Raw genomic sequence first — 25057 nt, 5'->3', positions numbered from 1 at the left:
CAATACCTCTCGACAGTGTCAATCAAGCCTGTGGAAAGGCTGATTGTTTGATAGATACACTTCTCGGATTGACCGACAATCGACTTACCAGGGAGGAGCGCTTGGCTGCCACAACACTGCACTCTGCTGGTAAACAAACTTCTCCCGCCACACACAACACATTGACATGACATCAACGTGAAGTGAAATATTTGCATGCGGATCGGGTGGCGTCAATCACCTCCTTTCCCGCCCGCGTGTGCCTTTAGAAGAGAAGAGCACAGGGGAGAAGAATCAGAAAAATTGCTCCATCTTGCGTGACACCCCTGCGTGATGCTCAACTGTTTGGAGAATTGACAAAGCAAAGGGTGCTTATTAGATATTATCACACATTTTTGCAAACTATAGTACTTGAAAAATTTCTTAACAGGAGTGCAGTAATGACATTCACTTTAACTGCAGTTGATTTGAGAATTGATTTAGATTATCAGGTCATATGGAACATTTTCTTTAAAAAAAACATCTTTCTAAATTCTCTTGACAATTATACGACTGCGCTTCAGTTCAAAGCCAAATAAACTTGTGATTCATTTAACTTAAGCGCCGATCCCACTTGGGCGGCGACGTTTTGGCAAAGGCAGCAAAATGCGCATTCACGTCAGGGTTCTTGCCAACGGTTTTCATTGTTACTGCTTTTTTCTGAAGAAAAAAAAACCCTTCGATTCTTATGAGAACTGCATGAACGCGATTTACTTTGAAGCGAACCTAACTTTTAACGCCTTTAATCTAGGTTTGGTGAAAACATCGTAGCTGGATTCCCAGGACAACAAACATGCACACTTTATCAAAAATCAACTCTGCTATATTTGATATCGTTCATTCACAACAGCCACAACTGTAAAAAAAGAAAAATAATCATAACATGGCATAAAGTGGTTCCGCTAGAGCATATTAAATTATATTTGCATGCAGATCAAGAAATCTTTTGTTTCGCTTGCATGGGGGCAAAATTTTGAAAAATCTTCTGTCTGGTCCCGGAAGTCAGTTCACAGGGTGAAACTTACGCGCCATCCTCTACCTATTAGCAGCGGTGACGCACTGCGTTTCAGAACTTGGTGTAGATTCTCACGAACCAGTGAGCTCTTACCCCTTCAAGGAAGACGATCTCCCTGTGGAGCGAGCGCCTGCTTGAGATATACCCTGAATCGTGTTTTGAGATGGGTGCACCCTTTTTTTTTTTTACACAGGATCAAAGTTATCCTAAATCGCCTTGAGGCTCGCAGCTCAGCAAAGTGGTGACCTTTCATCTGCTCACCTTGTTTGGCCTTGTGCCTTCTTCTTCTTGCAGACGGAAAGTCAAAATGGAGGTGGACCGGGTGTGAGTCCAGTTACTCGCCAAATGTAGGGGGGCTTTCTTGTTTGTTTGTTTATTTTAACTGGCCAAGTATTGATGCATGCATTACCGCCAAGCCGTGTGCTCCAAATCAAACGTGACTGCTATCAAGTGGAGAGCGTGGCCCCGCCGACTCACCGGCAGCGGCATCCTGGTTGAAACAGCTGTTTCGGCACAAATTAAAGGGGAAGTAGCAGGTGTCACCTGGGTGCCCACCGTGGGGATGCGGGGGGGCACACCTGCTTGCGTTCATTTGATCCGAAATGCTTCGGACAGATTACGGCGCTGAAGTGAGCCAAGCTGGCGAGCACGCCATCACCACCGCCATCTCAAACATCTGAAAGTGAGCGGACCTGGAGTGTGTACGTGTTCCGGGAAGATAATTGTGTGCGGTGAAAGCCTCCTGAGGCCGTAAAGGCAGCTTGTTTCAAGATGGGATGATTTCACAGGACGTTTAACTTTACACCTCTCATTTGTTACCTCTTCGGGGTATTACCAAAATGTCTATTAAGGGGGATTCCGAGGAAATGTGGCAAACCCTTCACCTCCGCCTCGCTTTAACGGGAGTGTCAATTGGCCCCGGGGTAGAAATGGCAAGCGGATTATGGGGGTGCGAAGGTATTAACGTGGACGTTCTACGGTGCTGGTTAACTTCCAAGTTGTTCTAACGGAAAATATAATTTTCTCAAATGGAGGAAATGGAAAGAGAAAATATCGCCATCGTCAATCCTTTTTAAAGGGAAGTTTGCAATTTTCAAGAAAGCGTTTTTGTCCCTCCATCCATCCATTTTCTGATCCGCTTAATCCTCACAAGGCTCGCGGTGGGTACTGGAGCCTATCCCAGCTGTCTTCGGGCAGTAGGCGGGGGACACCCTGAACCGGTTGCCAGCCTATCGCAGGGCACACAGAGACGAAGAACCATTCACGCTCACACTCACACTTGGGGATAATTTAGAGTGTTCCATTAACCTGCCATGCCTGTTTTTGGAATGTGGGAGGAAACCGGAGTACCCGGAGAAAACCCACACAGGCACGGGGAGAACATGCAAACTCCACACAGGAAGGCTGGAGCTCGAATCGAACCCGGTACCTCTGCACTGTGAGGCCGATGCGCTAACCACTCGAGCACCGAGCTGCCAATGTTTTTGGTCATCTTTGTTAAATCTCTCAGTATGATCTGACCGTAGCATCGGAGTATTTTTTGTTGTTGAGGAAATTAAAACCATTACATGTAGTTTTTGCCATCACTATTATCAAACATTATGAAAAGGTTGCTATAAAACATAAACAAACAAAAATATTTCCCCTATGCCCCGTTTACAAATTGGAAGTGCACAAAAAACTAAAACAGACTTTCGTGATTCTTAGTGCTTCCCACCGCCTGGGCGAAATTACGCGGCTGCACCCCCGTTGCAATGTTGGCTTTGTGCGGCGACAATGCATTCATTTCATGAGTCAACAGGCAAAGGCCGGGCAGTTTGCGCGCAGCTAAACAGTGCTTAATTGGATTCTAATCCATGGCAACACCGCAGCAGGCTTGTTTCCATCTTTTATTTCAGCAGCACCTGGAGCGTAATGGTGCTGATTACATCCCACCCGCGGTTTGGCGCCCAACGTTCCCCGCCTCCCTCCCAGGGGGCACTGTCACGGTCCACGCTGCCCTGAACAGCTGCAGAGTGGTTTTTTCTTGTTGTTGTTGAGGGTCAAAGAGAAAAATGTTCTTATGAACCTAATTAATTGTTTACTGCACAAAGCAGTCCAAATAGGCTCCAGGAAAGATTCTCATTCGTTAAGCTGAACATTAACGATTAAAAGTAAATGAAAAACATAGAGAAGGGGGGGGGGGGGGGGCTATAGGGTGAACTTGGCCCAAAGGAATGAAAAAACACTGCATCTCATTTAAGGCTGGAAATAATGTGGAAACTTTTTTTTTCTTTTTTTTTTTAACTTTCCCTCATACAGTTTGTGGCATCAGTTTGTTTCAATATATAAATACACGCCTCTACTTTCCATATCCTCCAAGTGAGTTGTTTGCTCCAAAATCAATTTGCCGAGTTGTTTTGACTTGCAGCACAGGTGTCAAACTCAAGGCACAGAGGGCCAGACCTGGCCCGCCGCATCATTTTATGTGATCCACGAAAGCACATCATGGCGCATCAACTTCCATGATCCTTGCTAAAATGATGACCAAAAAGCGTCATGTGGATGTAACAAATAATGACTTTGAAATGTTGACATTTTTTGCTACCCATTTTAACAGTAACGTTGTCCATTTCAAGGTAGAAAAACTTCAAACAAGTGTTGAGGGTTGCCATTTGACGGCGACAACATGTAGAGCGCCTGAGGAGAGCGTGGGCCTCCTCCCATGTCAACATAGACAAAAGGTCGCAAGCAAACAGCGGCAGCCCCTCTGACCCCCACGGCATCTTACAAGCGCAAACGCGTGTGAACAGAACATCCACAAGCCATCCCACCCCTACAACCCCAACCCCCCGTGCATCCCCCGCTAGCACATACACGAGCAGGGCCACATAAACACAAAGCATCCGCATGGCTGCGAGTGAGGTTTATTTTCCCAGCATCACGTCGAGAAACAAATGGAGCGTGGTGGGCCAGCTGAGACCAGCTCACTGCAGTCTTATCTTGAAATACTGACTTCTGTTATCAAGTGGCTGCAAGTCCTTTTAGAGCCTGAGCTGCTGTTTTTATCGTGATTCTTACAACAAATTCTATTTGGGGGGGGCCTCAGCACGCCCGATAAATCTTCAATTTTTGGAAGCATGTGCATGCTTGGATAAAATGTATGTCCAGTGGTACATTGACTTACAATTGTTTTGTTTAGGAGAGGTTTTTTGGAGAGTAATTTTGTTTGGTTTTGTTTCGTGTTACAAGCAACGTTTTGAAGCTTCACCACATCCAATCACCATCAGTTCACATGATTACCTCGCAGTGAAAGTGTTGTGTGTGCGCATTTTCCAATTTTTTGGAGCAGGTCTTTTGCCAAATATATTTTTTCTAACTATGGGTCCTATGAAAGACAGCAGATGCTGTCCTTGAAGCTAAAGCGTGACAACATTTACACTCACCTCATTTTGCTCCTCCAAGTCCCCTTCAAAAGAGTGATGATGTCAAATCCAGAATATAAAATAGAAACTATAAAAAAAAAACAGATCTCATCATGAACATTTCATTTACTTTAAAGACACTGAAAAGTCAATTCAGATATTTCTTTTGAAATATGTGCCTTATGCATGTTTGAAAATGTTTAAATGTGCGAGACGGAGAAGTTGTAATTATATATATATATATATATATATATATTATATATATATATATATATATGTATATCTGCAGCCGCAATATTTGAATTTCATTGCGTTTGACATATGATAACGGCGGCGTGCGGCTTTCGATTCCGAAGGGTCCCTATCATGTTTGCTCAGACTTTTAACCCTGCTAGAAAATACAAAAAAAAAATCAATAGCATACAAAAGAAGAGCTCAACTAACATGGCGGTATCATGAAGACAAATCCAATTATTGTTTTAGCTTTGCATGAGAAGACACTGTACATATCAATCCACCTTCTGGGAATTCCCGCTATTTACATAAAAGCTTGTGCCAACACGGGGAAATAAGGAAAACTAAATGTCACTGTAACAACCATGAGTCCGTTACTTCTGAGCATGCGTGGGGAAATGAGGCGATGAAAGGAACCTGTGCATTTTTTTTTGTTTTATGTTTGATCCATTAGCCTTGTGCAGCTATAGAAATGACAAAGAATATCAATTATAATTTATTATCCACTACATTCAGATTTACAAGCCTGCGTCAATGTGGCCAAATTATATAGTGACCATTCACGCTCACACACACTCCTAGGGACAATTTAGAGTGTTCAATCAGCCTGACATGCACGATTTTGGAAAGTGGGAAGAAACCGGAGTACCCAGTGAAAACCCACGTAGGCCCGGGGAGAACATGCAAACCCTACACAGGGAGGCCGGAGCTGGAATTAAACTTCTGCACTGTGAGGTCGACGCGCTAACCACTGGCCTGCCAGGCCACATGATTAAATAATGAATGTAGTTATTTATCTTTAATTACATTAATGTATTTGTTAAATATGTTTCGTTTAATTACTTTTTTTGTTATTTTTTTCCACTATGTGGTGAATGTTTTAATTTTCGTGCAACACATTACTTTAATTATTTGTTCAACTTCTTTTATTTGACGATCAAAAACTGTCAATTTGGCCAAATCCTATCTAGACAGCAATGTACAGGGGCTAGAACAGTAGTAATTGTAAAAATTTTATTTAAAAGTTTGTGTTGAAATTATGTTAAACATGTCGCCCATTTTTAAAACTCGTCTTAAAATACGTTTTTATTCTATGGATTTTGACTCAGAATAAAATTGTGCATTGTTTTAGTGTTTCATGGCGTTTGTTTTGTTTTAATACGAAAGTGTCACGTTTTCGCATGATAAGTTTCTTGTTTTTTTCTCCTGATGTGGCAGCAATTCGCATCCGTAATTTAAAGAAATGACCTTGTTGTAAATAAATTATTTGCGGAACGTTTTTCATTTAATTCAATTTAACGTTAAGAGTTGTGTTTTAGTGTTTTCAATGTTGATTTTTAGTGTGCGCGCGTATTCTTGATCAAGTGTGGAAAACTGTGGTCTCGGGTCGTCGTTTCCTTCCGGTTTGTTTATGTCGACACACCGCATCGGCGTCGTTAATATGGAAGCCTCGCGTATATTTCTCCGATTTGTTCCAAATATTATCTGGCTGCCGTCATCTCACTGCTAATTTATGATTCCTCAAATGAACCTTTTGCATTTTATTTTATTTATTTATTTATTGCGTACACGCATAGTGTCGTAACTTGAGGACTTCGCCTGGCATTGCTGTACGGTTTTTGAAAGGTAAACATACATTTGTAATCACATTTTAGAGACAGCAGAGAGTCAGAAGTTTGGAGTCACAATACGTTTTAAGTTTAATGGTTAAATAACTGCTGGGCCGCCAAATCATCAATGTTGCAGCTGTAACGCAGTGCTTTACAGAACGTTTAACATAGAATAACAATACTACAACAGAACACACACACACTCTCTCTCTCTCTCTCGCTCTAAGGCAAACGCGTTTTTAAAAATAAGATCGTTTTAAAAAGTGTAATTACTCTATGTTGCGACAAGCCGGAAGTCGCAACAACAAAAGTAGTACCGTAGTTAAAGTCTGGTTGGCTCCAGCGTGGGTGGTTTGTCTGCGTGAAAGTTTCTGTGTGTAGGTTTTGACCTACTTTAATTACTTGTGTTTTCATTTTGTATTTTGGTGTTTGATCATTTGTCCCGTTCAATTAACAGCTGAAATTGCATCCGTGACTGTTGCTTTCCTTTTATTTTTCCACTTCACTTTAGCAGTGGCATATCCGAGTGTGTATGTCAGTAGTCATGATACTTTAACATGGACTTCTCACCTTGACATTCTGCTCCTCAGACCTCCTCGTCAATGACAATGTCTCTGTGGCCCAAGATCTCCGCTGTTCTTCCACCAGACGAAGACCACTTCCCACTGCACTTCAACGACAAGGTGGAGGCGAGCGTGATGGAAATGCTGAGAAGATCCAGACACCAGCTATACACCGGCGCCCCGGCCACAGGCCGCCTGCTGGACGCTCAGATCGTTCTGGACGTGTCGTGGGAGAAGCTCAACACGGGAACGTGGCGCCACGTGGACAAGGAGTGGCGCCGGGTCTACTCATACGGGTGCCTCTTCAAAGTATGCGCCCTGTGCGGAGCGGAACCTTCGGAGGATAATCTTCTGCAGGCCATGCGCACCTGTGACATGGGTTTGCTCATGGGCGCCGCCATCATGGACGATCGACTACAAGTTCTGGTTGGGATTCTGCAGAAAAAAATCAAGAAAGACAACAGAAATGAAGGCGGGAGAAAGCATACGGAGCGAGAGCATACACAGGCCAAGGTCAGTGTGCTCTGGTATGAAAGCTGGGACTTTTTTTTCTAACTATAACACCAAAATACTGGGTGGCATGGTGAACAAGTGGTTGTGATGTGATTTCAACAGAGGCTGAAGTTGGTACTGCCAGATGTTCCGCTGATCGGAGAAGATCAGGCAATTCCCAGAGTAAAATGCCCGTCTCTGGAGAGCTTCAAGAAGAACTACCTGCTCCCTTCCAAAGCGGTCCTCTTGGAGGGGACCATCGATCACTGGCCTGCCCTCAACCAGCACCCCTGGAGGTTTGGATTACTATTTAATCTGATGGGATTTAACAGATACATGGAGTTTTCCCATGTGAAATGAAAATGAACAATGGGAACAAATCCAGATTCAACCTGGTATGACGTTTCAGATTCAGGCATCGTTTTCTATCGCAAATGCCATTAAGATTTGATATATTCTGCCAGAGTTGCAATTTTTACTTTGTTTTAGCATGTTTTTAATTTTTATTATAATTATTACTTCATTTTGCTAGGACTTTTTTGCCAATTTTAGTTTTTTTTTATATACCTCAGATTTTATTATATATTTAATTATATTTACTCATTTACTAGTTACTATGTTTGCCATTAGTCATTTAGAATTTTAATATATGGTTATTTCATTAATTTCATATTCATGTTTATTTTTTTATATTTTTAGCTTAAATTTTTTTCTTTTAGCATTTTTTTCCTTTTATTTTGAAGTGTTGCTATCAATGTTCTATTCAATTTCTATAGTTTTTCTGATTCTTTTCTTTCAGTTTTTATTATAGTATTTACTTTTTTTTTTGTTTTTGCGAAGGATTATTTAAGGTCTTTTATTCTGTTCTTATTATTATGATTCTCTAGTTTCTAGCGCACGTGAAAAGACACTTCCAAATCTCTTATGCGTTAAAAGGGTAACATACAACCATCCCCCGATCCCCCAAAAATGCCCCAGTGATGAAAAGTGACCCTCCTTGATTGAAGTAAGCGCAACAAGTGCAAGCGCAGCCGTCTGCCTCTGCGTGCAACAGTTATTGGTCCTCCAGCGCTGTTAAACAGTCATGCAATCAGTCTGATTTTCACTTGTCAAGCAGCTAAGTGCACTTATCCAAGCGAGTGACGAGAAAAGCTGCAGAGTCTGGATGTGAAGGACATGGAACAGACAATTTCCATCCCGAGAGTTTTCCTTTTCGCTGTGCTCAAGTGTAAACTGGTCTGAGCAAATGTAATAACCCTTCTTGTCCACCCCGTTCCAAAGCTTAGAATATTTAAGGTCGGTGGCGGGGTGTCGCACCGTCCCCGTGGAGGTGGGCTCCAGGTACACGGACGAGGAGTGGTCCCAGACGCTGATGACGATCGACGAATTCATCGACCGCTATATTTTAAAACAGGTGAGTTCTTTACACCTCAGAAAGCTTAAACCGTATGCTTTGGAAGATTTACTGATTTTGGTATGTCGTGTGTATGTGTTATAGCGCGAGACCCGGCAGGAGGGGGCAACACCTATATGCGGCTATCTGGCTCAGCATCAGCTCTTCGAGCAGGTGGAGCAGCAAAATAAAATAATGAATGACAATGTACTGTATATTTTTTAGTTGGATGTGGAATAATTCAGCCGTTACCATAGATACCAGAGTTGAAGGACGACATCCGAATTCCTGATTACTGCTGCCTGTGTGACGGCGACGAGGACGACGTGACCGTCAATGCCTGGTTCGGGCCCGCCGGGACCGTGTCGCCCCTCCACCAGGACCCCCAGCACAACTTACTGGCGCAAGTAAGCGTGGAGATGGCACCTTAAATGTCGCCGCTTCTAGTTTGGAATGAGGCCACTTGTAAAGCAAACGAGTTCCTGGAATGAAGAAAATGATAATTTAATAAATGAACATTAAACTCCGTTTGTCTTTGTCAGGTAGTGGGAAGCAAATACGTCCGCTTGTACTCGCCCGAAGACTCGGACAAGCTCTACCCACACTCGTCTCAGCTCCTCCACAACACAAGCCAGGTGTGATTGGTATCATGCCCGCTTGTAAAAAAAGCCTTTTTTTTCTCAAATGAAAATTATTCTATATTTTTTAAAGTGTTTTATTTTTTTCAACCACACACTAACTAATGTTCATTCAACACTTTTCAATTTGTACAACTTGTAACAGTTCTCATAGCAAAAAATTGTGGTTTCAGTGATTGATTACCTTTCTTCCCCTGGCCTAGGTGGACGTGGAGAATCCGGACACAGAACGCTTCCCGGAGTTCTCCAAGGCTCCGTACCGGGAGTGCGTGCTGCAGCCCGGAGACGTGCTCTTCATCCCGGTGCAACACTGGCACTACGTGCGCTCGCTGGAGCAAAGCTTCTCCGTCAGCTTCTGGTGGTCCTGATTTGGGCAAACGACAGAAAATGAAATGAGGTGATTCATATGTACAGTACTTCTGGTTTCAACATTTTTTTTGTACAGCTTGTGCCGTTTAATCGCTCTCAACCTTTTAATCTGACAAATATCCTCAGGTGGTCGTATTTGCATAACGTATGCAAATGAGGTAGCGGCAGCTAAACATACTACTGGGTAAAGCATGTCACAGCTGAGGGTGAATAAATGAAGCATCCCCGCGGGGTGCACACAGGCGCACACATACGTGTGCTATTTTGCATCTTAGCATTTGATCAATTCTCATTAGAAATATAAAGTGAACACAACGCGAAATGTGAAATCAAGTTCTGAATTCTGATTGTAATTTCCCCATTGTGGGACAAATAAAGGATATCTTAAGTTGCCATCTTGCTATGATAGCATGTTAACATTTCAATTACACTTTACAGTGAAGGGGTCGGTCCTTGAAGCAAAACAGAAACTGATCTTCCGATTGTTTGAACGTAGAAATATTACCTACAAAATGAGCCAACTTTAAAAATAAAGGCCAACAGATTTAGCATAACTCTAATAAAACTTTATCGAGATAAACACGGAGTCCTCTTATCGATGGTAGACATGCAGCCACTCGGATAAGGCCTACGTTCCTGTGCCGTAGTTATCCTGTCTTTGTTTTATTTTGAATGTCTTCTAAACACTGCAAACTGGACCGCCTTATCGTCGCTCAGTAAAGTGGCAATATTGACTTCAGATCTCACAAATCTGCTTACTCTCATTCTGAAGTGATCAATACTCAATTATAAGTGAAGTAATGCAAGCTGCCCCATCCCTCCATCGTGCCTCCTTTTTTTTTTGTCAACTGCTTTTTGATTAACGACCTACATGCTTTTGGGCAACTCGCAGCCAAATCCATTAAATTGTTCCCGTTTGGTGATAATTGAGCTTTTTTTCCCCTTTCATTTGATGTGGAATAAAGTGAAAATTCAAACTGCAGTGATTTTAAAGCAGCATCAACTCACCTTTAGAAGTCCTCCAGTTGTCATTATCATAAGTATATTCGCAAGGTGTAATGAGATTTGTCTTGAGCCCGCGCCCCTTTTGAGGATAAGCTGATTTGAAAATGGATGGACTTGTCTTTCCAAAATATTATTCTGCTCAATTTACATGACATTATCAGCACGGTTGTTGTGATTGTACTTGATATGCACAGATGTAGCTAAATAGCATATTTTCACACAAGCGTTTAAAATACAGCTGAGAACTGCTTTACATCTGTGTTGCATGGATCCCACCAAATTCTGCCCCTCATGGACTGAGGATTGGGAGTGGGATTGAAGAATGTAGTCTGATATTCCAGGACTGCAGTAGCAGTTTGATTCCAAAACAGATGTGAAGCAGCGGTCAAACTACCAGAATAGTTCAGAGGTTCACTGAAAATATCACTCTTAAAACATAGGACAAAATATTACTTAAGTGATTCACAGAAGTGCAAAATCAATTATAGGGAGGAGAAAAAAAATTCAAGCATTTTTCTGTTTATAAACAATTGAGCTTCTGAAGAAATAAAGAACGATGTAAAGCAGTTCTTCATGTTTACTTTGCGTTACATAGTTAAATAAAGCTGACATTGGAAACGTCATCAAATTACACTCAGACTACAAGAGTGCTTTTATTAGTGTCAAAAATGAATAGGGAAATGCAGGCTAAACAAATTGCTTTATTTTGAAATGTCGGTTTGATTGCAGTGGCTTTAAACAAACAATCTACAGTCGAGTGCGTCTATTAAAAAGTTAAGACTTCACGGCGCTAGAAATGAATTGCGACCACAGAGAAGAGATTGCTGCACCTCAAAGTTAAAAAAAAGATGATCAATGAAAGCAATGAAGTAGCAGTTTTCCTAAAAGTGTTTCACCAGCATAGGAGGCCATGCGCAGCAAACAAAACGATTACGCTTATAAAGAGGATTGCACGAGTATTACCGAACGGTCGTCATCGCGGTGTAGTCTTAAGGCCTTGAGCACAATGATTTAAACCAAGAGAAGCTTCGGTGCCTTAAAGCTGCTTGCCTTTCATAGTGTCCTTTTATGTAGTTTTATTTTTTTCCTCTAGTTATTCCAATACCACCATGGAGGAGGCGTCCACGTCGTGCATGCGCTCGGCCACGAAGAAGCAGAGCGTGCCGCTGAAGCCCAGCACCACCATGAGGAGGAGCTGCCACATTAGCAGCGTGTTGCCGCTGTAGAAGAACGCCAATGCTGCGAAAACCGACTGAACAACACAAGAGCCAAGGAAAAAAAAAAACAGTTGATATAAAAAAAGTTTAAATAAAGAAACAATTGTTGATTCAATAAGAAAGAGAAATGAACGCTGTTCTTTCATATAGCGCTTGTAAAACCAAGTATTACTTCACAGCAACACAAAACCTTCAAGCATTTTTAGTTTATGCAGTAGAAAAAAAACCCAATCCAATAACAAATAGAATCTGAATTAAACTTTGTTTATCTTGACTTAATGCTGGTGGGAGAAGGACGAAGAACAGTAATTCTTCTGCTACTCTGACTCACTATGATTAATAATAGTCACTCTGTGGAGGATAAAGAATATATGCCAGTGAGGGTTAAGTTGTCTACAATCTGCTGCTGTTCAAATGTGTCTTGCTCAAAGGTTTCAACGCTAACCCTTATCATGTCAATAGCATTTGACATTAACATTAGGTTAGTGGGCTATTCTTAACGTTGTTTTAAACACACAACGTACATAAAATCCTCTTTGTGTGTTTGGCAGTAAATAAACAGCATGGCATTAAACAGCTTGAAGCCTCTGTTCAATCCTAGATTTAGAAAACTTGATTACTTTAGCGAGTCGAGGAAAGCAAAATCAAGAATTTTTCAGTTTGGAAAGAAAATGTTTGACTTCTTTCTGAGAAAAATGCAATACAGGTGTGAAGCAGATCTCCCAAATATGAAATGCTTCTCGTCTCGGAAAGCAAAATCTTCATATTTTTATACGCGTGCATGTGTGTTTAGTCACCTGTATACATTTGAAGATGGCAAATGCGGGTGTGCTTTGCTCGGCATAGACGCAGCCCAGGATGCTGTAGAGCTGCGTGTTAAAGCAGCTGTCTCCCAGGCCCAGCAGGAAGCTGCACAGCAGGGCGATGGACATGCTGCAAGGGCATGGCAAGCATTAGCATGACGAGCCTGCTGATGTGGACTTACTCCTCGCGCCGGTAGTGCACTGAGAAGCAAGAGCCCCCGCTTCCTGTTCTATGGTTAACAGCACGTTAATCTACTGTATGTATCATCCATCAAATTTAATCTGTGCATCTATTTCTAACCATCTACACACCTTGGAGTGAGAAAGGGGCTCTTGGTGGTGGCGGTGCTGAAGACCACCGGGGCGTCATCGGGAATGTTGAGGAAGATGAGATAGAAGGCCACGAAGTGTACCACCATTCCCAGGAAGACCACCGAGGTGCGTCTGAATCGATTGTTCTTGCACACCAAGCCGAACAAGCCTCCGCCTGGCAAGCACAAGGAAAGAATACACAAAGTCCATCTCCGTGACAGTTTGGGCCAAGCGTTGGCCATTCAGCGTCATTGCGAGTTGGATTCTTCAAAACATTGTTTTGTGTGAATGTATTTCATGGCCGAACCCACCTATGATTTCGCCCACGCCCAGCACCATGCCAGAGACCCCAATAAGGCCTTTAGCAGCCTGGCCGAACTGAGCCGTGGCTCCCAGGCACGTCCCATAAACGCCGCTGTAGAAGGACAGCTCCAGGCCTGCGCCAGGGGACGAAAGCTCAAAAAGAGCGCTGAGGGGGGGGGCGCCCGCTCAGCACACCGATGGGATCACTCACCGCTGTAGGCCATGCAGGGACTCAGGAGCAGGATGGTTCTGGTCTTGAGGAGTTGGAGCATAGTCTCTAGGGACGGAACACATTCCTATTAATGGACACTTTATTAGGTACACCCAACATCCATCATGCCATTTTTTTTGATTGACAGCGCCATTCAACAATATTTTGTCATCTATACAGTATATTCTCGCCTGGGGTTTTTCCAGATCGTCGAATTCGTCCATAGGTATGAATGTGAGTGTAAATGGTTGCCTATATGTTGCCCTGTGATTGCCTTGTGACTAATCCAGGGTGTACCCCACCACTTGCCCTAAATTAGCTGCAGCTAACCTCAGATTTGAACGATTTCTCTAATCGAGGAACAATTTTTGGAAGGTTATTCCCAGGAACCTGAAGCAAAGGTTTAATAAAACAACAGAAATATGACAATAGTAAGTCATCACTCAGTGACATAACCAAGTTCCTTTCGAAAGATGACTCTGGCAACATTACCGGTACATACAGGCAATGTTAATTTATCAGATGAGACTTACTGAAATCCGCCTTTACGTCCTGAACGGCCGTGTTGACGCTGTGCTTGTACCTAAAAACAACAAAGATGCAGTGTGTTCATTTCAGTTATTTATTTATTTGTTTTTGCAGCAAGTTTGTTAGTTTTAGTGTTGTATTTATTAGTTTTAGGATTGTTTTAGTTTTTTTTTTAAATGGAATATATTTCAAGTGCTAGATTTTTAAAAAATAAATAAAATTGTGAAGTTATACTCGACTTCTCAAACGACTGTCTGACTTTCCTTCTGTACGGGCGTACAGCAATAATGAAATACTTTCAAAATAAACCCCAAAAGTATGATATTTATTGACAAAGACTAACATGGATATTTTCACTATAATTATAGTTAGTCTAGGCATTTATAAACGTAAGATACAAGTTCAGTAGTTGTTTTTTTAAGAATTTTCATATTAATTTCATTTCCAAAAATGTTTTTCAATTTGAGTTTATTTAAATTGTATTTAGTACAATAAAAGCCTTGCATGGAAAGAAAAAAGAAACACTCCACTTACACCACGTGAGCCGAAAGCAGCGCTTGTCCTTCCTCCTCTGAGAGCATCTCCTCCTCTGGCAGGTGAGTCTTCCTCAGCACCAGGAAGCACAGCGTCCCCACGATGGAGACCACCAACAGCGAGAGGAAGATATTCTTCCTGCTGCTCTCTGACCACATAATAATGCAAGCCCAGAGACATTTAACAATCCATCGGGCTTGATTATCATGCTCCTTTATTCCAAGCATGATCGTACTACCTGGTATTTCTGCTCTTCCGTTCCAGTCCAGATAAATACACAGATTGCCGAACAACATGCTGCAAATAAAGGAAATGGTCTTTTATGGATGGAAAACGTCGATTTCGTCTTTGGCCTGTCAATATAGGACATACTTGAGCAAACAGAATGTAGTAAACCAATTACAATTAAGGGAAGATATATCTTCATATTTGGTGAAAAAAGGGGGAAAAAAAATCAAAAAGTTGATTATGCCATGCAATTTTTCATCAATGCTATTCCACATTGGACCACACGCTTCCAAACTAGATGTATGACAAAAATACTATTGCATATGCTATATGGACAAAATAATTGGCACATACAGTATTGTTTTTTTTCCTCCAGTGCAAAGGGCTTAGTTGCACATAAATTAGCATTTAAGGATAGCACAAAACTACAAAACCAAACAAACCAACACATGAAATGCTATAATTAATTTTGTACACTTTTAAAAATGAAAAAATAACTCACTCAAAACTTTTATTTTGTTGAGGTACTGTTTGTCCACAAAGAAAAATATTAAGCCTACTCATGTTGTAGTACAGTATATGACTATATACAGTATATGCACTGGTGTAAGTGCAACTGAGACATGCCTGCCATCTAGTGGTCATCTGTGATGTTACTACTTAAAACTCCAGTCTAACCCTGCATATTAGGCACCAGCGGATTTGCATATTCGGACTTGTTTACTGTATTCCCCCAATAGTTTTTCAGATTTTTGGATTGTTCCCAGTTTTTCCGGCATTTTATTTTATTTAATTATTTTTCGGAATGAGGGTTCAGAATGTGGTCGCACATTCCTGTACTTACTTTTTGTTTTAAACGAATAAACCTTTCTCGTGATGATTGTCGGTACCTGCACTGCAGCAGAGCCCAGAACAAGCCCGTATTCCTGTTGATAGTTGAAGCCTCCGAATTCTCCACCAGAAATTGCCCTTGAGCCGTCCACAGCACTGCAATGGGAAACAAGAAGTTAAAAAAATTTAAATAGGATGCCATGTGGGTCATGTGAGTGGAGAAATGACTGAAGGCGGGGGAAGGGGAGAGAGCAGTTAAATTGGCTGCATCAAGTGTGACATTATCTTTTATGTGCTGTTAAGTAACACATGTACTCTCAGCACACAGCCCGAGGGCATCGTCAACTATTTTTTCCCTCTCCTAAGATTCCTAGCAGTTTTGAGTTTGGTGCTCTGCAACAATTTTACCATCTTTTGGGGGGGGGGGGGGGGGGGGGGATTTCACATTTATTTAAATCCTTTGCTTCAAATTTTGACATGTGCAGAGGAGGTCTCGAATTAATCCATATCTTCCCGCACAAATGTTATTCATGACTGGATATGTCAAACCTTAGAATCTCACCTTGTTTTTTTCCCCTCTTAATGTCCCCTTCTTTTTTTTCCTTTTTACCTAATTCTGTCTGTTTTTTTCTGTTTGCTTAGATGCAACTTGCTGGTTGCAGCATTTGATGCAATAACCTGGATTTTTTTAAATAGACTACACAAATACAAACTGACATGCATTTAAAATTAGTTACTAAATAAATTGAATGTATAATCACAAAGGCGTGTGTAATTATTAAAATAAATTACAAATTAAAAAAACTATTTCATGGATGGACCTGGATTATTTTAACTACATTTTTAATTTAAAAAATTGAAGATATACTCAAGCGGATTTATTAAAATAATGGCAAACGTAATAAGATATTTTTACATAATGTATCAATTTAAAATATTTATAATACAGTGACAAAATTACCCGACCTGGTTATTTTTACAATGATTTCTCTCTCTCTCAAAATAACATGTACCTGGATTTATAATTAATTACAATTGAAAAAAAAACTTTACGATTTATTGGAACCACATATCTACAGATTAATAAACGATTTTTTTTGTATGACTAAAAAATAATTAAATAAAAATACAATTGAATAAAACACCTGATGTTTTATGCTTAAAAGGGAATTGGCCAGTTTATTTGTAGATAAATGAGAAAAAGAATTCAAAAATAGCGTACAGTGTATCATTAAAGAGACCTGTATTTTTATTTTCATATTCATAAGATTACAAAAACGTTTTTTTAATATATTACAAATGTAAAAAAAAATAACTGGGGAAAAATACACACCTAATTATTGATAAATTTTCCATGAGTGGCTCAACTGTACTTTTAAAGATATATTAAGTATGAATATGGTGGGAAGGGCTTACTGGCGGCCCCAATGCCGAGCAGCACGGACATCAAGTAGAAGGACCACGTGGACGGCTCGATGAAGACGCTGATGTAGCCACTAGATGCACAAGACGACACGGTGATGAGCCGTAGATCGATGTGGTCCCACTGTGTGTGAATTCCCGCCAGCGTGAGCTCTTACCTGTATATCAGCCCGCTCAAAAACATGGTCATCTTTGGTTCTAGCACGGCCACCACGGCGGGCGCCACCAAATTGGACAACGAGAAGACTCCATAGATGATTCCCAGACTGAAAAAAGGACAGACTGTGATCATTGCGGTAACCTTTGTTTAAAAAATGTGTATTTCAATATTTGCGCCACCTGTGGTATCCACTTCCTGTGAAGGTGTCATTCTGCAGACTTTTCACCACCGTTTGCTAAAAAGAAGAACAGAAGTAAGGATGCCCATTTTATTATGTCGTGAGATTCTTCATGGCAGAGCAGAACTCATTGGACTTGTGAGCAAAATTGGAAACACGAGATGCACATGACACTGATTTTTCACTGTCTTTTCTGCTTGATGGGTGAGTACCGATACCAGGTCACGGTATCAAGCTGGTACCATCCTTATTTCAAAGTACAGTGTTGGGTATTCTTGAAAGATGCCAGGACCAGCCACCGATACCGAAGGCATAAACAATCCGAAACCCTTATCAGTAGTTGGTGCTACACTAAGGCCGTTTGACAAATCAGTAAACCATAAAGTGAGGTACAAAGACAGAAAGTTCTTTATTCACAATTATCTTTTGTTGTATTAAGTGACATTTTAGGTATCAAGAGTACTACTGGGATCATTCCTACTGGTGCCTGTCAGAAAAAAAGGCTATCAAACATCCCTAAAATTAATAATACCATCTTTTGAGTGAGAGAAACAAACATAGAATGAAGCCTGTTGTATACCACATTTTTCCAGACAGATACTAAAAGAAGTGTTCACTCTGATACTGAGAACCACCAATACCACTTGTATTTATCTGACACATAAAATTTCATTTTACATAATGACCATAAAATTGTGTAGAAACATCTTACTGCATAAGTGTCAAACTCAGGTCCTGGAGGGCCGCTGTCCTACATGTTTTCCAAGTCTCCCCGTATGCAACACACCTGATTCAAATGAACAGGTTCAATGTCAGGCTTCCGCAGAGCTTGCTTGATCTGATCATTTCAATCAGGTGTGTTGGAACAGGGAGACTTGGAAAACATGCAGGTCAGCTGCCCTCCAGGACCTGAGTTTGACATCTATGTCTGTACTCCCCCGTCGTGATATATCTTACGACCACAAAATGCTAAGGATAAAAGTAAACAACACAAGCCTTGGAGAAAGTAGCCCAAAAATATTTTTTATAAATCTAATATGATTTTGAATGAGAGAAAGCCCCAAAAAAGAGTGAATTTTTATATTTCAAAATATAAATAAGAACATGCGGCTAAAAGTAAAGGCCTGCTTTGGACAAATTATATTTATATATATATATATATATATATATATATATATATATATATATAATATAAATTTAACGACATGAATAAACCCATGTTTACAGTGAGGGAAATTCCACACAAAACAACAATTACAACCTAGGATTTTTTAAAAAATTAAAACATTTTTTAAAATGTAAATAATTGGAATATCTTGTTTTGGAAATGGCAATTCCAGCTCAATTAAAATATAAAAATAAAATAATAATTAGAGAACGTCGAGGCAAATGTATGAAAAAAGGCAAACGTTGAAAACTTACTTCAACGTTACCACAGGTGGTGAAGGCGGAGAAGATAAACAAGAATCCCACGCCCAAAATCACCACATTAAAAGTCCTCCAGTCTGCCATGGTGCTTCTTTTTCTTGTTTCTTTTCCTCGTCGCCCTCGCTGCTACATTTCACGGACTTCGCCCCTCCAAACTCACCGGAACAAACTTTTGAAAACCTCCCAATTGTCAGGTACATTTAATAAAATGCCAATGTAGTAGGGGGCGGTAGTGGCAACATCGTGAGGTTCTTTTAAGGCTGCCACACAACGCGTGCATGACAACTTGTGACTTCGATTAACGGAGGGTTTTTTCTTTCCCTCCCCACTTCTGCTTTTTTTTTGGGGGGGGGGTGACTTTTTCACTCTACTGTAGCCGACAGCTGTTCTTCTTCTTTTAACTGGACAGTGGAGCATTCCTTGGGTCATCACGATGCGACTGTCACCTGGTGGTAAAAAGTGAAAGCTACACAACATTTTTTTAAACGTAAAATCTTATTTTCCGGTTTTCTGAATATATTTTTGATGAGCTTTTAAAATGTTTTTTATTTGTGTTCTTCAAATTCATATGTATTTGTTTTTTATTGAATTTTTTTCAGTTTTTCGGAATATTCTTGTTCTGTATTTCGGAATATTTTGTTTATGTTTTTCTTTTGGGGGTTTTTCCCCCGATTTTTCAGAGGAAATTTCACCTGAAATTGGAGAGCAAATAACAATACACACATGCATTCCTTTATTTAGAGCTCGTAAGCAAACATGACTGTCTTATTTAGTGTCATCAAGTTTTAGTTTACATACTTTTTTTCAGTTTATTTGAATAGGTTTTTTCTGTTTTTCTGAATTTTGGGGACTTTTTTGTTCTGCTTTTACTGAATATTTCTTTCAAGTTAAATTTTTTTTTCTGTTTTTCATATCTATTTTTATATTTTTTATATTAATTGAGCGAGCGAGAGCGAGAGATGCCGTAAAACTAAAAATAATAAAAAAATATTTTTAGAAACATGGATTATCCCAAAAGAAATACTCAGATAAACATGAGTTATTTTTCAAGTGAACGCAATGCGCTTTCATAGCAATTTTTTACATATTGCCAAAAAATAAAAACATAAATTAAAAGAATAATTCGAATTGAAAACTATGATGAGTTGTAGTCGACATTTCGCCCAAGAGCTGGCAATAAACGTCCTTGTAAGGCCTGAACGTGTTTAAATGTACACGAAGAAGAAACATTGATGAACCAATCGCAATCCAGGAAAGTGCCACCTCTTGGAGTGTACCTTCTCGGCCAAAACAACCAAGACGATCGACGCAACGAGAGCATTCCCCGCCATCCATCTCCGTCGTGGCGACATTCGCGAAAGGCAAATTCTGCGCGCACGTATTTGTGACAAAAAAAAAATGAATTAAATTTGAACTCCACTGTGATAATATTTTTTGTAATTTCTGCAGCTAAATGTCGCACAAACCAACTTCCTGAAACTAATTTCCATGTACGCAGCGAAATAAATATTTACACTTGCACTGAGAGCTAAAGCGTCAATCCTCGGAGTTAACATGAAATTATTAACTATTTACATCGTAACAAAACGAAAAGTAGCTCATTTGTACCTGTATCCGACATTAACATTGTAAATAAGGGGACGCTCTTGCTGTCTGTAAAATCTTTGGCTGGATGAAGATTTCCACTGATTGTACACAATCATCATGGCGACCCAGGATGGTGAGTATTGAGCAGAATATAGCAACATTTACTTCGTAACGCCACGGCAATTTTCGTGCTGGACAATGAATTTGTGCACACCGCTAATAGACACGTAGACGCCGGTCGCTGTTAAGGTTGTCTTTTTCAATATTCACGTCTTCTCGTTCGGGTTTATCTTGACATGTTTCACCAGTTTCGTAGCTTAGCTAACGTCAATGACTGCTAACTAGTGCAAAAGAAGCCGTGCAGAATTTGAGTTTCACTTTGCAAAACAGAGGGCCCAACTAAAGCCGACTCAAATGACAATCTCCAAGTGGTCACAGTCGATATGTTATCCCGTTTGACAAAGAGGCTGGCTCATGGAAAGTGCAAGATGCTGTGTCATATCAGCGCTTCGACTCTAAAAGCGTGTTTTTTGTTAGCCGCTCGTAAAAGTCAAATGTGTCACAACCATTAAAAGCAAGATACATCCAAAGCCAGAAGAAAACAATTTCTTAAAGCGACAATAATGACACCTTGTTAATTAAAATACATTGTGTGTGTTTAGTCTATTTACTGCAAGTGGCCAAAGTATGTTTTGAATGAATTCTGAAACTCAAATAATTACCTCGTGCTGCTGTTCTGTCCCAATTAGAAAATGTGCGCTGTTCAGGGATTTAGGGCCTGAATCTCGTGCGCCCCTCTCTGTGTGGCCTTTACAGGAATATAAACTCTAAGTGTGACTGTCGATGTTTGAATGTCAAATCAGATCCTCCGACTTTCTCATGTGTACCAAACTGGCATGTTAAGTTCATTGAAGACTCAAAGTCAGGTGTGTCCAGATACGGTCCTCGATTGCCATAATCTCGCATGTTTTTGATGTCACTGTAGAAAACAGATGGCTGAGTGGGTGGCTCTTTAAAACCAGACACCTAAAATGATCTCAATTTGAAAATGAGTTTTTCTCTATTTATGGCAGGAAATCAAGTTACAATGCAAACGGATGAAAAGCCAAAGGAAGGGGAGGAAGACGCACATCTGGGGGAAACTACGATGGGCGACTCGGAACCGGCCTCCGACGCAGGAAACGCCACCACTCAGGACTCTTCCAGCATCAGCAACGGGGATGACAATGCCGAGGACGGGGGCGAGATGGTGGACTTGAAGATAATCTGGAACAAGATCAAATATGACTTGAGGATCCCTCTGGGTAGTACCGGCGCTAAATTGAAGGAGAAGATCCATTCGCTCACTGGTGAGAGCAATATACAAATGGATTTTTCAACAACCACAAGGAATTAATTAATCTTTATTGCCCCCACCCAAAAAAAAAATCTCAGATAGATGCTACATTATAGGATACGAAGATAAAGGCAGGAAAGTTTATTATTTTTTTCTGCCTTTAGTATCATTTGGCTGTTTCCGACACCCTCAACGAGTACCTTTGATACAATACCTAGTATCATTACTCGCCCATCCCGAATATTCATTCATCTTCCGAGCCGCTTGATCCTCACGAGGGTCGCGGGGGGTGCTGGAGCCTATCCCAGCTGTCTTCGGGCAGTAGGCAAGGGACACCCTGAAAAGGTTGCCAGCCAATCGCAGGGCACACAGAAACGAACAACCATTCGCACTCACACTCACACCTAGGGACAATTTAGAGTGTTCAATCAGCCTGCCACGCATGTTTTTGGAATGTGGGAGGAAACCGGAGCACCCGGAGAAAACCCACGCAGGCCCGGGGAGAACATGCAAACTCCACACAGGGAGGCCGGAGCTGGAATCGAACCCTGTACCTCTGCACTGTGAAGCTGACGTGCTAACCACTGGTCTACCGGGCCGCCCCATCCCGAATATTTTGATTCATTTTGGGAAATATTTCATTGATTTTAAAAGCATTTAGATACCCTTTAAAGAGTATTTTGTACATTTAAGAGTATTTTGGTAAATCTTGGAGAGTATTTACTGTATATGGCTAGGACTACTTAGGGAACTTTAAGAGAGAATTTCATACATTTGACAGTATTTGGGTAACTTTTAGGCAGCAATTCAGTAGACTTGAGAGTATTTAAGTTACATTTTGAAAAGCATTTGAGTACACCCAGGAGTGTTTAGGTCACATTGGGACTATTATGCAACTCTTATTTTAATGTTGTGGATTTTAGTGGTACTTGGAGGACCAAGTATTTTTTGAGATGGTACTTGATGTGAAAAGTTCGAGATCCCTACTACACGGGTTCTCCCTCTATCTCTCTGTTTCCGTCCGTCAGGTCTTCCGCCGGCCATGCAAAAGGTGATGTACAAAGGCCTGGTGCCGGAGGACAAGACATTACGGGAAATGAAGATGATGAGCGGCGCCAAGGTCATGGTGGTGGGATCCACCATAAACGACGTGCTGGCAGTCAGCACGCCCAAAGAGGTTATGCAGCAGGAGGTCAAGGCTGAGGAGAACAAGAAGGAGCCACTATGCAGACAAAAGGTCCCGCACCTCAATTTCAACGTCAACTCAAGTGTAAAATGTTCTGGGAACTTTTAGTTCTTGTTACTTGTGAAAGTACCTGTTGCGCTGTATTTACACCTAAGTTTCTGTTGACTTTTAGTTCAGTTCCGGCAACTAGAGGTTTAAGAAATAGAAAGAACCCTTTATGCTTATGACTGCATTTCCAATTTAAGTGTTGGGAATTTGTATATCTTGGTTGTTGTGGTTCTGAAAACTAAAAGGGCCCAGAAATAGCCATTCTGTCTTTAGTCGGATTTCCACCTGGTGTGGAAACTTTTAGTTGGTTTTTCTGGTTCCGATAACTGAAAGTACCAATTGTGTCTTTAGTTGCATTAGCACCTAAAATTCTGAAAACATGTTGTTCTGGGAAATAAAAGGTTCCTGGAACCAAAAGTACACATTCGGCCCTTTTTTCCACGACAGAAACTAGGAAGGAATTGGATTGATTTCTTTTGTGAGAAAATATGTATTTACTTGCATGTATGCTCTTATTCCAGCAACACAGGAAAGTTTTGGACAAAGGTAAACCTGAGGATGTAATGCCAGCTATTAAAGGAACAAAAGTGAGCGTGAATGCGGTTTTTTTCTTCCATTTTTTGGGGAAGGGTGGTTGTCCGGGTGATGTTTTTAACGTCTTTGCCCTTCAAACCGGCAGGAGCGACTACCAACTGTGCCTTTATCCGGAATGTACAACAAATCCGGAGGAAAAGTAAGACTCACATTCAAACTGGAGCAGGATCAGCTGTGGATCGGGACTAAAGGTGAAACACAAATGTACAAAAAGCCAACTGTGATGCTTATTTTTCCTTGTTTTTTTTTTTTCTTTAATGTTTGTGTCTTTTTGTGTGCAGAGCGAACAGAGAAAGTCCCGATGGGCTCCATCAAAAATGTTGTTTCTGAGCCCATTGAAGAGCACGAGGACTATCACATGATGGTAAGTGCCGCTGCATATTTAGCTCTTCGCGAGCTGCGGATGAGACGAATTTCAAGTCATGTCAACGACTGGAAGAGGAGGCTACAGACACATTTGTTCTAAAACAATTTCAGGCATTTTGTATTGTTTGCTTAGCATGAGGTTTAACAAGCTTTTAATAAGGCAAAATTATGTGGTTTGTGGTAAAGGCAAACAGGGAATTAATTCTTTGTCTTATGTATAATGGAAAAGTAAACTCGACCTGGGTGTGGCAGTACATAGTTTACAGCCTCTGTCTCATATTTTTTTTTTAATCAAAAGAAAATGTGGCAGCGGGTAAATGTTGAGGTTCAATTAGGGAATTCCCCCAAAATTCTGATGAAACACAGCTATGAGAGTGTGCACACTTGTGCAACCCCGTTATTGTCAGTGTTCAATATCTTCCCCGATTAAGTTGTAGGTCACATTAATGGTTGAAAAGGTTTTGGCACAATTTATCTTGGCTTCTTTTTTATACTGCAAATATCTGGCATTTGATCAGGGGTGTGTAGACTTTTTCTACCCAGTATTCTTCGTGTATGCAGGCGTTCCAGCTGGGTCCAACAGAAGCGTCTCAGTATTGGGTCTACTGGGTGCCCACACAGTTCGTGGATGCAATTAAAGACACAGTGCTGGGGAAATGGCAGTATTTCTAATGTGCCTCTTATCAGTTTTGTTTTTTTGGCAATGATGAACTGGGACAGAAGATAAGGAGGAGGAGTTGAGAGAAGAGGAGGGAGGCTCGAGGAAACGTGCCGGCATCTTATCTGAAGGAACTTGACTGACGCCCGCGGACTAAAATCTTTTTTGTTTTTGTTTTTGTTTTTTTGTTTCAACGTGCGCTGCAAGTGGCAGCGTTCACATTTCTGAGCCCTCCCTCTTGTTGATCATTGATGGGCTTCAACAAATACAAGGGGAAGAAAATGAAACAATTGTACAGAAATTGCTAACACTTTTCTTCTGTTATTCTTAAAGAAATAAAAGTTATTTAATGAAATGAAGGCAGTGTTTTCTCCTTACTCGTTTGC

The 25057-nt window shown here is 40.9% G+C and overlaps 3 protein-coding genes across 5 annotated transcripts; 2 read left to right on the top strand and 1 right to left on the bottom strand.

Moving 5' to 3' along the window:
* Positions 1 to 1088: 1088 nt before the first annotated feature.
* Positions 1089 to 12534, top strand: kdm8 (lysine (K)-specific demethylase 8). 2 transcript variants are annotated; one of them, XM_052049010.1, is made up of 9 exons: positions 1089 to 1274; positions 6872 to 7357; positions 7460 to 7632; positions 8618 to 8750; positions 8835 to 8903; positions 8987 to 9136; positions 9272 to 9364; positions 9571 to 9764; positions 11835 to 12534. In XM_052049010.1, exons 2-8 carry the CDS (start codon positions 6884 to 6886, stop codon positions 9733 to 9735), a joined length of 1257 nt encoding a protein of 418 aa, XP_051904970.1. In that variant the 5' UTR covers positions 1089 to 1274; positions 6872 to 6883; the 3' UTR covers positions 9736 to 9764; positions 11835 to 12534. The 2 variants fall into 2 exon arrangements, with proteins under 2 accessions (XP_051904970.1, XP_051904969.1); XM_052049009.1 differs by lacking the exon at positions 1089 to 1274 and adding an exon at positions 5881 to 6297.
* LOC127589737 (UNC93-like protein MFSD11) lies at positions 11365 to 19255 on the bottom strand. The gene is made up of 13 exons (XM_052049007.1): positions 18891 to 19255; positions 17470 to 17525; positions 17289 to 17396; positions 17125 to 17204; positions 15768 to 15864; positions 14888 to 14946; positions 14650 to 14797; positions 14121 to 14170; positions 13588 to 13653; positions 13385 to 13510; positions 13074 to 13248; positions 12756 to 12891; positions 11365 to 11993 (listed from the first exon to the last, which is right to left on the bottom strand). Exons 1-13 carry the CDS (start codon positions 18978 to 18980, stop codon positions 11835 to 11837), a joined length of 1350 nt encoding a protein of 449 aa, XP_051904967.1. The 5' UTR covers positions 18981 to 19255; the 3' UTR covers positions 11365 to 11834.
* A 59-nt stretch (positions 19256 to 19314) lies between these two features.
* Positions 19315 to 25030, top strand: ubfd1 (ubiquitin family domain containing 1). 2 transcript variants are annotated; one of them, XM_052049019.1, is made up of 7 exons: positions 19315 to 19348; positions 21557 to 21832; positions 22848 to 23056; positions 23575 to 23640; positions 23733 to 23838; positions 23929 to 24011; positions 24575 to 25030. In XM_052049019.1, the coding sequence occupies exons 1-7, from the start codon at positions 19330 to 19332 to the stop codon at positions 24683 to 24685; spliced, it is 870 nt and encodes a 289-aa protein (XP_051904979.1). In that variant the 5' UTR covers positions 19315 to 19329; the 3' UTR covers positions 24686 to 25030. The 2 variants fall into 2 exon arrangements, with proteins under 2 accessions (XP_051904979.1, XP_051904980.1); XM_052049020.1 differs by lacking the exon at positions 19315 to 19348 and adding an exon at positions 20482 to 20616.
* The last annotated feature ends 27 nt before the right edge of the window (positions 25031 to 25057 follow it).

Source organism: Hippocampus zosterae, chromosome 17 (assembly GCF_025434085.1).
Source record: "Hippocampus zosterae strain Florida chromosome 17, ASM2543408v3, whole genome shotgun sequence".
NCBI classification, from domain to species: domain Eukaryota; kingdom Metazoa; phylum Chordata; class Actinopteri; order Syngnathiformes; family Syngnathidae; genus Hippocampus; species Hippocampus zosterae.
Note: the sequence above shows the minus strand (reverse complement) of the source record. Positions and strands in the feature narration are given on the sequence as shown.

What these genes read in the sequence shown, in the direction of transcription:
- LOC127589737 (XM_052049007.1), bottom strand. Translation starts at nt 18,980, where the DNA reads ATGGCAGACTGGAGGACTTTTAATGTGGTGATTTTGGGCGTGGGATTC. An exon ending in ACAGGAAGTGGATACCACAG is followed by an intron (nt 17,397 to 17,469) that starts GTGGCGCAAATA and finishes TCCTTTTTTCAG; the next exon opens with TCTGGGAATCATCTATGGAG. An exon ending in TGGGCTCTGCTGCAGTGCAG is followed by an intron (nt 14,947 to 15,767) that starts GTACCGACAATC and finishes CTTTATTTGCAG; the next exon opens with CATGTTGTTCGGCAATCTGT.
- kdm8 (XM_052049010.1), top strand. Translation starts at nt 6,884, where the DNA reads ATGACAATGTCTCTGTGGCCCAAGATCTCCGCTGTTCTTCCACCAGAC. An exon ending in ACCGCTATATTTTAAAACAG is followed by an intron (nt 8,751 to 8,834) that starts GTGAGTTCTTTA and finishes TATGTGTTATAG; the next exon opens with CGCGAGACCCGGCAGGAGGG. An exon ending in TCCTCCACAACACAAGCCAG is followed by an intron (nt 9,365 to 9,570) that starts GTGTGATTGGTA and finishes CCCCTGGCCTAG; the next exon opens with GTGGACGTGGAGAATCCGGA.
- ubfd1 (XM_052049019.1), top strand. An exon ending in CAGCTATTAAAGGAACAAAA is followed by an intron (nt 23,641 to 23,732) that starts GTGAGCGTGAAT and finishes TCAAACCGGCAG; the next exon opens with GAGCGACTACCAACTGTGCC. An exon ending in ACGAGGACTATCACATGATG is followed by an intron (nt 24,012 to 24,574) that starts GTAAGTGCCGCT and finishes TCGTGTATGCAG; the next exon opens with GCGTTCCAGCTGGGTCCAAC.